This window comes from Struthio camelus, chromosome W (genome assembly GCF_040807025.1).
Source record: "Struthio camelus isolate bStrCam1 chromosome W, bStrCam1.hap1, whole genome shotgun sequence".
Taxonomy (NCBI): domain Eukaryota; kingdom Metazoa; phylum Chordata; class Aves; order Struthioniformes; family Struthionidae; genus Struthio; species Struthio camelus.
The window spans coordinates 43,970,864-43,986,138 of record NC_090981.1 but is presented as its reverse complement, the minus strand read 5'-3'; the positions used below and the strand labels follow the sequence as shown (position 1 = coordinate 43,986,138).

The window sequence follows — 15,275 nt, the reverse complement described above, 5'->3', positions numbered from 1 at the left end:
AGTATTCAATGTTTCAACAATACAAAAAAAAAAGCTCTTTAAATTGCATTGCACCTAACAGTAGATCATCAAATAGAAACTACCTTCCTTCTGCAAAAGTCACATTATTCATACCCCGCTACCTAACAGACGCACGTTTATTTTAGTACTGAATGCACATGGTCAAAAACAAGGAAATAGAAGTTTTCCTAGTTACTGAGACCGTCGTGAATATTATTTTCACTACATATCAGAACAGGTTCAACAAAACAAAGACTAAACTACAGCTATTACCTAGGTTTTGTTGATGTACACAGAAATACATGACAACATTCTTTTAAATCAGCAAATGTGAAATTCTATCAGTTATAAGGGGACCAACTCATTAGCAATTTGCATGATTTAGTCATATGTTCACATCTTAGTTCATTCATTCAAAACAAACAAACTTCTCTACGAGAGCAATGCAAAGGTCATAAAAAACGTCTATACCAAGTAAGAAAGGAAAAAAAAAGACAATAGAGCATTCTGATTAAAAAAAAATATATATATATATATATATGTATGTATGTATGTTTTCTTTTCACACAACAGTTGAGTTGTTACTCATAACAAAATAGATAAAAGGCTTAGATGGAAATTGTTCTTTCTTTCTTTCTAGTCCTTTGAATCAAAAGTAAAAGGAAATCTATCAACATCAAATTAAAGTCTCCAGGGCTTTTCTGGTGCTTAGTAAAATCTTCTAGTATACCGGGGAAAAGCATTTACAAATATCACTGGGCCCTCACTCCCAAGGCAGTCATAAACTAGCCACAGAAAACATGGTGGTCTCAGAACGTCTTCAGAATTTAACCATGTGTTTCTGAACTTATTATTAAAGCAATTTAAAGAAAACACACAGTACATGAAGAGATGCAAAACGATCTTTCAACAGTCTGCCTGTAGATACCGGAATTCAAAGATTTTCCTGAACAACAACAAAATGAATACAAGCCTGTAGTTTTATAACTGGCATCCAAGATCCTAGACTGTCATCTGCCAAATTTCAGACAACTGTGGTGCTTAAAAGCTATAGGGAACAGAGACATTCACAGCTACTATTAATTCAAAGATGCTGAAGAAGGCATGTAATGTACAGATAGGCTTCCCATACGCACAACTTGCTATGCAGAAGCAAGTAAAAGGATAAGCATGCAATGGACTTTGTTTGTTGGTGGCTTAATCATGCCAACCTCTCTTAATCATACTTTGCATTATACAAATAACAACCCTTCTTATTCAGTAAAACGGTGACCACATTCAACCTTTTCCCAAGATAGCTATGACAAAGAGATACAACACCATCTTTGATGTTACGACACAAAAATTTACAAGCAGGTACACTTATCCTGCCATAACTCCTTCCACATTATAATAGCTAGGAAACTGGCAGTGACAGGAATACAGAAGGGAGCTTTTTCTGTCTTCCAGAGACAAAGTTTAGAATACTGGTAATACTGGCCAAGAAGCTGGAATCCCAAATGAGGATTCAGTGGCATCCTCTCTATTAAAATAATAAAATATTTCATCTAGCCATTAACTGATTCTGTGGCATGTCTACACTTGGGATCTTAGTCCTCTAGCTAAGTATCTGATCAACTTTTTCAAACAGGCATAAAACTTAATGAATGAGGGCTCCAAACAAGTGCTTATTATTTTTCAAAAATAAGGTAGAAAAATATTTCCTCTTATATATACAAGGTTTTACTTTAGTATAAATTAACTGTTCCTAAATTATTTCAGAATTAAGTTTATTTGCTATTTCAAAAAGGCAAATTATGCAGAAGAAATTAATTTCAGGTCATATAGTTCCTCTACAATCATTTTTTCTTCCTGATCTTGGATCTGTTTCTACTTGCAACATTTTTCTGGCTTATTAAAGGTTTATAATTGAAACAGATAAAAAAGCCTATTACAGAGAGCAGTAATTATTAACTGCTGTGAAAATAAACTGGCTAGCATCTAACTTAAGAAACACAGCAGATGGCCAAGTAGGGGATGCTGAAACAATGAACGCAAGAGATTTTGCTGCTCACTTTGCTTCTTCATTTCAAAGAACATAATCAACAAACAGCAAGCATTTCACAAGTAATATTTTAATTGCACAGAGCAATTTGTCCTGGAAAAAGAGATACATTAGATAATTATAAACCTCAGAAGCGTATTTTAAAATGTTAAGCCCAAGTCTTCACGTTCTCAACTTGCTTTTTGAGCAATTTTACATTCATAAAGACCCTCTGTATTCGTTATTCTCCTTGATATTCTTTCAGTGGCAGATTCTACATAGTCCCTTACCCCTCTCCCCAAAGTTCTAATAAGAGGTAAACTCATTTAAAATTGCAGGAATCCAACATTCCCAACAGCTAACAGGCAGACTTCAAGTACAGATGGAAAAGTAAATAAAAAAGAGAGATGAAATGTTGACTCTGTAGGTTTTCCTTGACAGTATGAAAAACCTTTACTTCAGAAATACTCAGCAGCACCCATCATCCATTGCATCATTTTCCTAGAATTACAATGACAAATAGTATTACTATTTGCTCAAAAGAAAGACATCATGAACCAAGTAAACCACTAACAGGTAAGGAAAAGAGAAACCCGAGAGCCAAAAGGAAAAGAGCAGGTCACTCTGTTGGTTTCTTTTCTTAAACATGAACTACCTTTAATTAAAGAAGGATCGATTTACACAATAGACAGCGACAGAAGTGCAGCAATACTGACTTTAGGTACGCTACTAGCTTGGTTACCATGGGGAAGGAAGGCGGCACTGTGGTCAGATACACATACATGTGCTAACATTTCCTCTGCACCAAAGTTCTGAACATTAATCGAGAACAAGATGCTGTAGTTTCAAGATCTTGATGAATAGAGCTTGCATAACCTACCAACAGCTGTTTTATTTTCTGCCCATGTTACCGGTGCTAACAGAACTTGAGATTCTCCAGATACCAAATAGCTGTTGCAGAGTAATTCTGAATCAGTGGTTCTCAAAAAAAAACATACGTTTTTGAGTTAGATAATGCTTCCCAAGTCCATGTATTTAACGGGACTGTTCATATTCTATCAGGGAAAAAAAAATTCACTATCACACATTTTTGAACATGCAATACTGGTAGGATATATGTGAGCAGCTGGAGCAGCCAACCTTGATTTATATCTATGTAATAGAATTTAGATGGTGTTCGCAAAATGAAAAATTCCACAACCCAATTCATACACACCACCATGTCTAGATAGACTTTTGTAGATTCTGGACCAAAGCTACACAAATATCAAAACAAGTGTAAAATTCTCATAATTACTAGGAAAATCGGGGTCCTCATGTAACTCAGTCCACAAAGAAGTGGAAAAAAATCTCACACGCTGAGGCAGTGTTAGCAGAATCAACCTGCTCAACTACTTTTCTCTAAACAGAATAAAGTAAGAGATAATTGGTATGACCCGAAACATCCAAGTCTTGTCAGATGCTGATTGACAATGGCAATGCAGTAAAAACTTGCTAGGACCAGATAGCTCGCTTTTGTAAAATCCTAACTCCAAAGTTGCTTGATTTTAAAATCCCAACTCCAGGAATTTACCTGCCCAACATAAGTGTAGTTACTACAATTCCAGTGGAAAACATCTCACTTGAAATACTAGATTCAGCACCTAGCCCGTAAGAACCTAGAAATTTTTGGCCTCAGAAGCCTAAATTGTACTGTCAACCACTACAGGTCGCTGCTCCTATTAATCAGGAAAAACCCAACTCCAACATATCCTAGGTGCAAAGCAAATGCAACAACAAAAATCTGGCAGTAAGACCTTGCGAAATTCATCAGGCAGTAAGACCTTGCTCCCAAACCTCTAAATTCTACCGCACAGAATGAAGTGCTGAGCCGCACCTGGACAACCAAAGAAATCTGCACCTTCTAGATACTTAGATTCTCAAAGTTTTATCTTTAAGCTAGACAGCTTTCTTTCCCTGTACCTTTTTTTTTTCTCTCTGTCCCATGGATCGATCAATTCTTCAAAGGAAGAGGGGAGCAGCAGGAAAGAACAACTAAATAAGACGGCACAGGGTAAAAAACAAGTAACACCAAGGTGGAGGGACCTGGACCATGTGGCAGCCTCACCTCCTGGATTCGCCTGCGGGCCCGCTGCAGCACCTCCTCATATCCCTTCTGTCGCAGCTCACTCAGGCTCTCATAATACTCTTCAGGGTCATCAGTCTCGGTGAAAAGCACCTGCGAAAGGATCTTCCAGCCACAGGTATCCAAGCTGTGGACCAAGTAAACTTGTAGCTTGTAGCAAAGAGCATCCATCTCCTGCTCGGAAAGCTCCGGGGCTCCGAACAGCACCGTCCACATGCCCGAGGGCTCCTCGGGGAAGGCAGGCAGATAGGGCTCCAGCTCCGAGTTCACCGAGCACAGCTGCTGGTGCACAGCCCGCAAGTCTTGGAAGGAGAAGAGGCCGGCCCAGCTGCACTCCTCCCCCGCGGGCTCCGCGTCGGGAGCGGCCGGCTCGGCCGCCGGCAGCGGGGCGCACAGCAGCGACAGCGAGGCGGCCGCCGCCTCCTCCTTGCCCAGCTCCAGCACTTCTATGTCTTCAGCAGCACCTGCCGCCTCCGGGCCCCGCAGCGGCCTGCGGGCCGGGCTGCTCTTGGCGCGCAGCGGGCTCCCGGGCAGCGCCTCGGCCGCCGCGCCCCGCTCGGAGCCCCGCAGCCCCGCGTCGGCGCGGGCGGCCGCGGAGCCGCGCGGCAGGCCGGCCTCCGTGACCGCGGCCGGGCTCCTGCGCGCCGTGGGGCTCCCGGCCTTGAGGGCGGCTCTCGCCTCGGCGGCGGCGGGGCTGCCGCGGCGCAGCTCGCGGGAGCCGCTGCGCTGGCGCTGCGCCGTGCGGTTGTGGCAGGTGATGGCGAACTTGCCCTCGATCTCGTTCCAGGCCACGATGAAGACGAACTTGTGCTTCTCCCGCTCCTGGAAGGCGTGAGGCCTCACGGCCACCCAGTCCGCCTCCAGCGTCTCCTCCAGGGCGAAGGCGGACATGGCGCTGCGCGGCTCCCCCCCGCCCCCGCCCCCGCTCCCGCTGCCGTCCCGTCAGCCGCCGCCCCCAACCGCCCCGCGCCGCGCGCGCCGGCCGGCAACGGCTCCCCACGGCCCCGCGCGCCGCGGCCTCACCGCCCACTATCAGCCATCTTAGCGGAGCGGGGACGGGGGAGGATGCGCTGGTAGCCCGACCGGAGCCACGGGGGGATGGAGGACGGAGAGGAATCACCTCCTCTCTGCTCGGTGCCCGCCGCGTGCGCGCGCGCGTTGCCGAGGGGTCCCGCCGCCGCCGCCTCTGGGCATCAACCTGCTGCTGCCGCCGCCGCGGACAATGCCCGCCCAGCCCGCGCAGGTACTTCACGCGGGTCACGTGGGGCAGGCTCTGTTTACAAGCGGCGGTGGCGCTGCGGCAACTCACCGCCGGCCCCGCCCAGCGTCCTCCCGAAGCCCCGCCCCTCGCCCCGCGGGACGCCTTCCCCATTGGTTGTCGCCGTGGTTTCTGAGGTCCCACCTCCCTCGCTCCGGCTGACGGCGATGGGCGAAGCTTCCAGCCCCGCCCCGCCCCCTCCCGCCTGCCACAAGAGGGGCCTCTCGCTAGCGCACCCGTGCGCACTCTCCCGCGGTGGGCGGGGCGGGGCGGGGCGGGGCGGGGCGGGGTGGTGCCCCGCCCCTTCCCCGGTACGTACAATGCAGCCATTCAGTTGCCCGGCGTTGGGGATGCTGGGAAGGATACGTGCTGTCCGCAGCCGTTAGGGGGCGGGGCCCTGTGGCGTCCCCTGGGGCCAGCTGAGCTGCGGCCGCCCGGGGGAGGGGGGGGCCGCGGAGGGCGAAGCCTGCCCGTCCCCCTCTTGTCGCGCCTGGGCCGTGGTTCGCGGGGCGGGGCGGGGCGGGAGGCAGCGGCCCCCTGCCGCCGCGGAGGCCGCCCTGGCTGCGCCTGCCCGGCAGCTCGAGGGGCCTGTTGGGCCCGGTAGGCGCCGCGCTCCCCTGGCCGCTCTCGCCGCCTGCCGCTGCCCCCGGCGCGCCAGCTGGCGGAGGGCGGCGAGGCGGCGAGCAAACGCGGTCCGCGAAGGCAGTAAACCCTCTTGCGGGAAGTCTGTGTCTGCGGCGGATGTCTCTGCTTTTCTTGTTGCCCGGAGTGGTTTTCTGCACAGCTGTGGGAGAGGATGTGGTGCCTCGGCAGCCTGTTTAGCTTGTCTGTGTTGCTTCATTCTGGCTAGGGACTGGAGCCATGTGTTTCAAAGGTCCTTCACTGAGAGTGCGGGACGTGCTCTGTGCAGCACTTGCTGTTAGGCAGCAAAAGAGTGAGTGCAGCATCTGCGATGGGAGCTGGGGGCAGCTCTGAAGTAGGTGTCTTGGGCAATTCCGGGCTTCTGCAACTGCAGTTAACTGATTGCGCTGAGACACAGCGCTTGTATGTTCGTTTTGGCCTGTCTTACTTCAGAATTGGCAGTGCCTTCAGTGCTCTCAGAGGCTTCCAAGTGTATTGCAGAGCACGTAGGTTACAGTAAGCCAGTATGGACAACTCGTAAGCATGCCTGAAAGGAGTGATTAATCACCTGCAATTTTAAGGCCAGCAGTCGGTTTTGTGGTGCCCTTTGGGATATTCCATTTCACTTCCTGTATAAGTGTTAAAGGAAAATATTTCTTAATATAAGGATAGAGGTCCTAAAATACTTAACGTCGAAAGTAAGATCAGTGGCAACGTTCATTGCCCTGTTGGTGATATTGTTGCCCTCTCCCACCTGGGGGGAGCACTGGGGGAATAAAACATTCCCAGTTGAGTCTGCCAGAGAAGCTGAGTGAGTCAGTTACTCCTTTTTTTCTAAGGCTGCTACATTGACTAGCATCCTGTTCATGAAGGCTAAAATATTTGAGGAGAGCCTCTGACAATCCAAACATTCTCCAGTCATTAACAAAGCAACCTCCTGTATCCAGGAGAATCACAGTTGTTTCAATTACCCAGAGACATAGCTGTTGGAAAAAGGACAAGCTGTTGGAGGAAGCATGATATCCAGGCCCTAAAGCTAAGGGTGATGTGTGCTTTACATCTTGAGAAACAGCATTCTTTTCTGTTGCTGTAAATTCAAGCAGCAGATCAATGCACATGTGAAATGATGTGGAAGACTTGATTATACCCTATCTAGAAATAGCCAAGCAAGAACATCCTGGGGGAGGAACTGTAGTCCATTTCTGTTATTTATTTAAAAATCAATTTTCAATGGATGAATGTAAGTAGCAGTCCAGTTTTGTCTTTAATAATGTGTGAAAGAAAAAGTTTAAAAAAAAAAAAAATCAAAGACAAGCCAGAGTATATATTCAGGCTTAAGACAATTGAACGTGGATTCAGAATCTCTCATTGGCCCAAGAATCAGAGTTCTGGTATTCCAGGCAAGTTACTGTGGTAGTCTGGTTGTTCTCGGATAGCAGAGGGATGAACTGCTGTAATTTAAAGCAGATTTCAGGTAAATGTAACATTTGGGAGCTGGCTAAGAACTAGTCTAAAAATCACACAGCTACAAACAAGTTTCTGATACAACTCATTTCATGCAGCAGAGATGCTTGCCTATCGGCTCTTAAACTGTTATATTTTGCCAAAATTGCACCCTCACAGGAAAGTCGCAAGGAAATTGCAATTATTCAAAAATACACTATGTAGGAACACTGAATAGCCTTCACAGTGACTTCCATATTGTGGGAAATGCATAACTTGACCTTTATAAAAACATAAAGGGCAGGCTTTTCGGATTTTGGTGATTTGTCCTTAAAGGTGGTTAAAGAAAAGATGTCACTGAACTCTACGCATTTTCACTTCAAAATAAAACAAAAAATTAAAATGACATTCTTAAAGGCTAGTAATTGGCTATTGGAACAGGGCTTGGGGTGGAATATACTCTTCACCATCACAAAGCAGGAGTAGGTTAAGAAGCTCCCAATCAGCCTGGCTTGTGGTCGATTCCCACACTTTAAAAAGGCGATAAGTTTGTGTCAACTGAAGTGATTAGTGGGGAGTGTCTCTCTTAAGAGAACCTGACCAGCTTGGAGGTAAGTGAGCTACTGGAATGCTGTTACTTGGGACATGACTTACCTGCATGAGAATCCCATCACTAACCTGGAAACTGTATGCATGGGAGGCCTAGTTAACCTTGTGAAAAGTGCTATTGAAGTAGCAGTTACTCAGCTGACAAGCTGGATTATTATGTTTCAAGGAGCCAAAGCTTTTTTGAGAGCCAAGTGTTCAATCCCTAGTCAGCTGAAACCCAAGGTTAGAAATTTAATTGATGTTATATGTATATATATCTTTTTTTTTTTGAATAATTGTGTCAAGCCCAGAACCTTTTAAGGTAGGGAGTACTTTGAGTCATTGCTGTCACTGGGCAGTCTCCAGCCTTTATATTTAATATATATATATATATAAATATATATATTTAATATTGAGTGTGTGTATATATATATATATAGAGTATATATATTAATATATATATATTAATATATATATTTAATATTGAGTTAGCAAGCCAGTAAAGAGCAGGTTTGCAAACTCCCATGAGTACCTCTGCTTTTTCTACCTTGCAGTGTCATTTCCCCAAGCCTATACCTGCTGGTTCTCAGACACGAGCTCAGTTAACGATGGTGTTGGGAAAACAAGGTGACTACAAGGCCCAGCTTCAGCACAAACGGAGACATAGTTAAAGATTCTCAGCTGAATTAATTGTAGTCTGCCCAGGCAGATCCAGATCTATATGTAATAGGTGCAAAATAGGGCTGGTGACAGGATGAAACCCTATGGACCTGCACGTGTGTACCTGCACGTGTTTACGGTAGATGAGCTATCGCCTGTGACAAAAGGTTGGGTCCTCTCTCAACTGAATCACCTGAACCACTGCAAAGTGATCTCACCCAGTGATGTCTGAATTGTCTTCTGCGTGCTGATGCTGTGAACAAGAGCAGAAACACTCCTTTCAATGTTTATACAAACATTCCAGCACCTAGTTTGTGACTCCTACAGAATGCTTCAGGCTGAACTGAAATTACAGCCTTCCTCTGAGTGTTTAAACACCTTGGATAAACTAGTTTTAGTACAAAGCATTTCTGAGAAAGCCGGGTCTCATCTGAGAAGCCTCATTTAGACTTTAATCAATTCAACCTACTGCTGTTGTAACTTGATTTTTTTTTTTTTTTGTCCAAATACAAGACTGTTGTATTCTCAGTTAACCAGCTGCGGAGTTTCTTTCAGTAGTCAAGATGGGGGGGGGGGGGAGGAAGGGTATTTCATACCATGCTTCAAAATACTGTGGCATTGTGAGTATTTTTTAGGTGCCTGTTCTGAAATTGCTAGTAAGTGTTGTGCTAACAGAACTATGCTGGACGAGCATTTTTAATAGGTTTCTGTTGATAGGGTGATTCAGATTTTAATGTGGGCAAGCCAAATAGCAATGTCTGTTATTTGTTAATGGGAGTCTTTCTGGCAAAAGTCTGAGAGCATTTCTTATAGTGTGTCTAGGTGAAGTGAGGCAAGAGGCTGACTGCATGAAAGCACTGTTGACTTTGTGATGGCTTAGTAGCGCTCTTTCAGTCAAGCATCCACCCAAAAGCGTACTTTCTAGTGATGGTTGGATCTGCACTTTGGAATACTTTAAATGTCTACCCTTAATTCTTTTTAATATAAGAAAAGATTTAGAGTGTTTCCAAGCACAAGGAATTGCATCATATAGTAGAACCAGGATAACTGCAATGCATTTGATAGCCCATCTGCTCTGAGGAGGAGAACTGTATACATTGAATGTTTGTGCTGGCTCTGAACTGAAGTTATCTGCAACCAAACATTATTACAGTTGTAGAACATGTGAAATTATTACTGTGTGGTAAGCTTTACAAATGTGTGATAAGCTAAGCAAGTAATATAATCTCTCACTTATTGCTGAGAGGACCCAATAGTTTAAATATAAATTAAACTTTCCTTGAGATAAATCATTCATGAAAGTCACTCTTCTTCCTTTTAGCCAAAAAAATACTCTGATAAAAGGCAGACTGAACTCAATGAAGAAAAAATTATACTGGTAATACTTAAGAATCCCTCTTTGAAAGCTCAGAAGATTAAAAAAAAAAAAAAAAGAAGTTTCCAATTTGAACATGTAGTCATAGTGGAAAAAGTTCTGAGTTTGATAAAAGTATGAATTTTACTAAATTATATAACAATAATCATTAGTCTCTGGGGTAAATAAAAAAACAATTTGGAGCAAGAGGCACAATTGGAACAGTCCTGTCTTGCAGGCTGGATGAGTCAGGAATGATGGTTCTTGCAGCTCTCTTTAGTGGTTTACAAAGCAATTCTTCAACTTGTTTATTTACCAAAACCACATTCTGATATGTTCTACCCAAGTACATGGGGATACAGAAAATGATCCTGATAACAAAGGAACCGCTTGCAGTTAACTACTTGTTTTCTTTGTTAAGTGCAAAATGCAACAAATATTTCTGACTTAAAAAAAAAAAAATGTCTCATAACTAGATAACTCTGTCAAAGAGCTTGCAAACAGTGACATTTTCTTTGAGGAGTAGAGTAAAAACTCCAGTCTGAATTATTTTCAGATTCCTCAAGACAGAGCCAGGCAGGTATTCTCTTTATATGCCTGAGTACAGTATGTCTAGCTGTGCAGCAATATCAAGACCGTAGCAGAGTGCTGGAAGATGTTCCTCAAGAAAAGAGGAAACAATATGCTTAGCCACATCCACAATTCAACTTGGTCAATCAAGAACACTTGAAACTAGACAGGGGAAGCCACAAACCACAGAACAAGCATTGTGCTGTAACAGACAAAATACATCAATCTTTTTTTTTAAAAAAAAAAAAGAAGAAGAAGAAATATAGTTGCTGCAGTAGTGAATACGCTCTGCCTTCTGATGGATCATCAGCATGACACATGGCAAGAAAACTACTTTGATTTTTGTTTGAGGAGCCTTAGATGTTTCCTTCTCTCTATCCATGATAGAGCAATAGAGAGACTGATAGGCTGATAGACTGAACTATCTGCAAGGTTATACCAGGCCTATACAAAAAGAATTTGAATATATCCAGAAAGATTTATCTGAAGTTTAGGAAAAACAGATAGAAATCCCTCACACCTAATTCGGGAAGAATACTTCATTTTGGGGAGCTAATTTTTTTCTTTCTTCATATAAAATTACTAAGATACAATATTTACTTTAGTTGGAAATTTTGGTCCTTTGCCATTTGCAAAAAGGAGATGAAGCCATATGATGCTAGAATTATTTGCTCTGGGTATTAAATATCGCTTAAACAAGCTGCTAAAATACAGCCTCTGAGAGGCTGAGGAACTCTTTGTAGAGTATTAGTTAATGTTCTTCTGATTTATTGTGTTTTGGATGAAAAGAATGGGTCAAAGACCCACTAGCTTTTTATTTAGTGCGTGATCCTGGCATTTCCTGTAAACGTGTGAGCTGTTTTTCCTTTGGTCTGAGAGGAAAAAAAACTTTACCTACTAGATGAGTCGCTCATATTTCCAGTTACATTTCCAGGCCATCTGACCTCTGCAAGCTTCTGCAGGCCTTCTGCAGTGGCAGTCTATGCTGGCTGAGATGAGCATAACAGACTATTTTGAGTGCAGCCAACTCTAGCTTTGGGTCACAGCTTGGATGGTAAATATTTCTAAATACGTTCTCTAAAAAGCTAAGAACAGATTGAGTAATGGATGTAAATTGCGCAGTTATGTGCTTAAGGGGTAAATATACCATTTCTAGCCAGTATTCGAGAAGTCTTAGCTTCAGTCTGATAAATGTTGTCTATCAAGGTGACAGAAAACTCCACTGAGCCAAAAAAGGGATGAAGTATCACTTGACTGAAAAGCATAGTGTCAAGACTTGTTTGCATTGTGTGTAACTTTCCAAGCTGTCTTACCAGTCAAGGGATTCCTCCCAACCATGACAACGCTTTAGGGGAGCGACAGGAACATTGGCTTATGCTGTCCAATTAATCCTCATTGCTCTCTCTATGTTGCTGGCCTTGAGTTTTAAATTAATGTGATAGTATGAGTGACAGATAAATCTGATAAATGTAAATTTTAATAGGAACAGTGTTGCTACTTGTAGGTAGTTCTGTGCTGGTGTAATTTGTGAACAAAATCACAACTCTTATAAAGCAGTTGATCATAAAATAAATGATAGTACTGTAGTCAAAAAAGATGCTAAGCATGATCAATTATCAGATGAAGTATCTGTAACTTATAAAATCACAAGAACACTGATATAATTTTTTTCACCAAAATATTCTAATATTTATCAAGCTACCCTGTATACATTCAAGCATTCAGTCAAATCTGACTGAGTACACATACTTAGCCTTTGAAGAGCATCGTCTTAGAAAGTATATAACTAAGCTCTGATTATCAGAACACGGCAAGAGAGTATGCTAGTATAGAAGCAGAACTGGGACAGAAGCTAAAACACAAAGCAGATTAATGCCAGTATTACTTAATGAACTTTAGAATATAAAAACTATTAGACTTGTATGATGTTTACTAAGCACGGAGTATTTTCATAGGCACTTTGAAGTTTTGCCTCCTAATAAAACACAAGTCAGCATGCTATAGAAAAGTTTAAAGTTTTGTCAGCTTTCTAGGAGGAATAATAACTACAATTTGCCAGGTATGTGTTCCGGCATTTTGGGATCCTGTGAGGCTGGAGACAGCTCAACAAAGAGAAGACAGCTGGATAAAGAAATGCGTGCTAGTGGGGAAGTCTTGCAAGAGAATCCTCCAGAGCACTACAGAAATGCTCCACAACATAATAAACTCAGTTTATGGCATGAAGGTCACAGTAATGCCACTGTTGTAGTAGGTAAATCTTAATCCCAAGTGTTCACATCAAGGCATGAGAACCCTACCCCTGTGAGGTCTTAGGTGCTCTCTTCTCAACAGAAGGCCTGACGTCTAGCCTCACTCACCAAAGAAGTTCTCATCCTAATTAAACTGTTCTGGATAAATATTGGATAGGATAAGCTGCTGACATAGCTGCACCCTAAGCTACTGCATGCTTGAGGCTGATCCAGTTGCTCAGTATGGGAGGAACAGATGGTTTCTTCACCCGGTTCCATCTTCAGTTGAATTGCCCTGTGATCCTGCTGTAAGCACCATGGCAGGGAAACAGTCCTTTTAAAAAGACATTCAGATCTGTGGAGGAGCCCACATGCTACTAAATGAATAGATAAATCCTTCAAGTACAGATGATCAGATCTTGAAGAGCGGTGAAGTCCAAGATAGATTTCACATGCATCTGATTTGTAGCTTAAACAAGGGGAGAAGTGTTGTAGCTCAGTCGGCATTACAGTTTGGCAAGCCTCTAAGTTGACATTCCGTAGCGAAGCAGAGAAATTCAAGGATGTGGGATGGGAGAGGGGGTAGCATTAGCAATAATGTGCTTTTTTGCATCCAGAGTTCGGCATTTGTAGAAAGTGGTTCTTTCTGTGATTCTTTACTAATATCACATGATTATTGAGCAGTAGCTGGGCTGAGAGCAAATTAGACCTGTAAAAAGGCAGAACAACACATTTTTATTTTTAGAAATACATACTTCTCCTCCTAAGCAGCATCTAAATTTGTGCAAAAAAGTTACCTTCTGATTATGGACACTTCACAATAGAAACAACTTCCATGTCATGTTACTTTACAAGGATGTTTGTAAGCAGAAATGACACCTGGCTTATTTAATTGAAATCAGAAGGTTACCTGTGTCAGATTTCATGCAGAAGACTAACACTATTTTCTAGCCCATTTAATGAGCCTTACTGTTTTCAATTACAAGATTTATGCCTCAGGCAAACAATTTATATTATGAACAACAGAATTATTCAAAACTGTTTTCTTACAGATGTATGTTCTATATCCTCATATATAGTTTAGTATCCTAACTCGCCCTGTGTGCCTTCCCTCCATGCTCTCCCATGCTCCGTCCCATGTGGGCAAGAGTCAGTATGTGCTTTGACTTGCCCAACAACAATATGTTAATATAGGTGTGTATGTCCTAGTTGGTCAGCCAGCTGATGCAAAGTGTAAGCTGTGTTTGTATGTGTATGTTAGTAGATAATTTTTATGCAACTTAAATTAAAAAATAAGTTTCAATTACCTTTGATACTTAAGCAGTTGGACTAGATGACCTCCTGAGATCCCATCCAACCTGAATTATTATTATTCTATAATTCAATGCTATTTTCAAATTTCATTAAAACAGGCCAGCATGTTCAAATATTAGGAGTGGAGTGGCAGAGATATGGACTGAGTGGTATCAATTGTGTAAGCCTTATTTTCTTAAGAGATCAGGCTAACACAGCATACCAAGCAATGGGCTCTGGGCCTGGCACTTCACTGTTGCTAGCTCAGGCTCTACTCCTCGCATTACCAAGGTTGACTTTCAGAGTCTATTCTACAAATTTACTCCATGCCTGGCATTATTGAAAGGATACCTAATGAGAGTATATGCTACTATCATATATTTTTGCAACCTTCTGTTAGATTTTTAACATGGTATAGTGTGTGTAAAGCAAAACAGTTTTTATAACAATATTGTATATTTGCTTTGTATATAGGTGGTTATCCCTAGGAATGGCTCTCATGAATGACTTCTCATGTGCTTGTCATTAATTACCAGCTGATGTTTTTTCCAGCAAGTTATTTTTAGAATTGCATCATACAACAAGCACATCTTAACATTCTTTGTTATTGATGCAAGTTCTAAAGAATTCTGAGTTGTCATTCAAGTTCCTGTTGGTAAGTTATTGTCATCATACCATGACAAATCCTTTCTGTTTCATTGTGTCAAAAATATATGCTATGTGTTTACTCCTTTTGGAGATGCTCAATTTGGCATAATTATCAGAAATAAGTCTATCAGTGTTTAAAGGAAGAGATGTATTTTTTATTAGACAAATATAATTGGGGGAAAAGAGAGCATGCTCTTCAAGTATTGTTAATTGAGTATTATCAGTAGCTGTTTGGCAAATTCTGTTTTTTTTTTCCTTTACGCTGCTCATGGCATCCTTTCTGGTGATGTAAGAACGCTTTTCTTATTGATTGTGCTATTTCCATTTATTGAATGCTGAAAGATGGTCCTGTTTGTTTTGCTTGGTAATTCCTTGTTTGTGTACCAATGCAGCAAACTCATTTATGCATTAATCATTCCATTTCTGCTTATTAATATCACTAATTCTTTTGTAATTAACAGCTG

General features: G+C 42.5%; 1 protein-coding gene across 3 annotated transcripts in view; it reads right to left on the bottom strand.

Moving 5' to 3' along the window:
* Positions 1 to 5,083, bottom strand: part of LOC104152956 (junction-mediating and -regulatory protein) — a 65,654-nt gene extending 60,571 nt beyond the window's left edge. For all 3 annotated transcript variants that reach the window (XR_696101.2, XM_009688578.2, XM_009688577.2), the window contains exon 1: positions 4,131 to 5,083. Coding sequence is in view for 2 of the 3 variants with exons in the window: in XM_009688578.2 (XP_009686873.2) it covers positions 4,131 to 5,039 (909 nt within the window). In the remaining variant the exon portion in view is untranslated. The remainder of the gene's footprint in view (positions 1 to 4,130) is intronic.
* Positions 5,084 to 15,275: the final 10,192 nt, after the last annotated feature.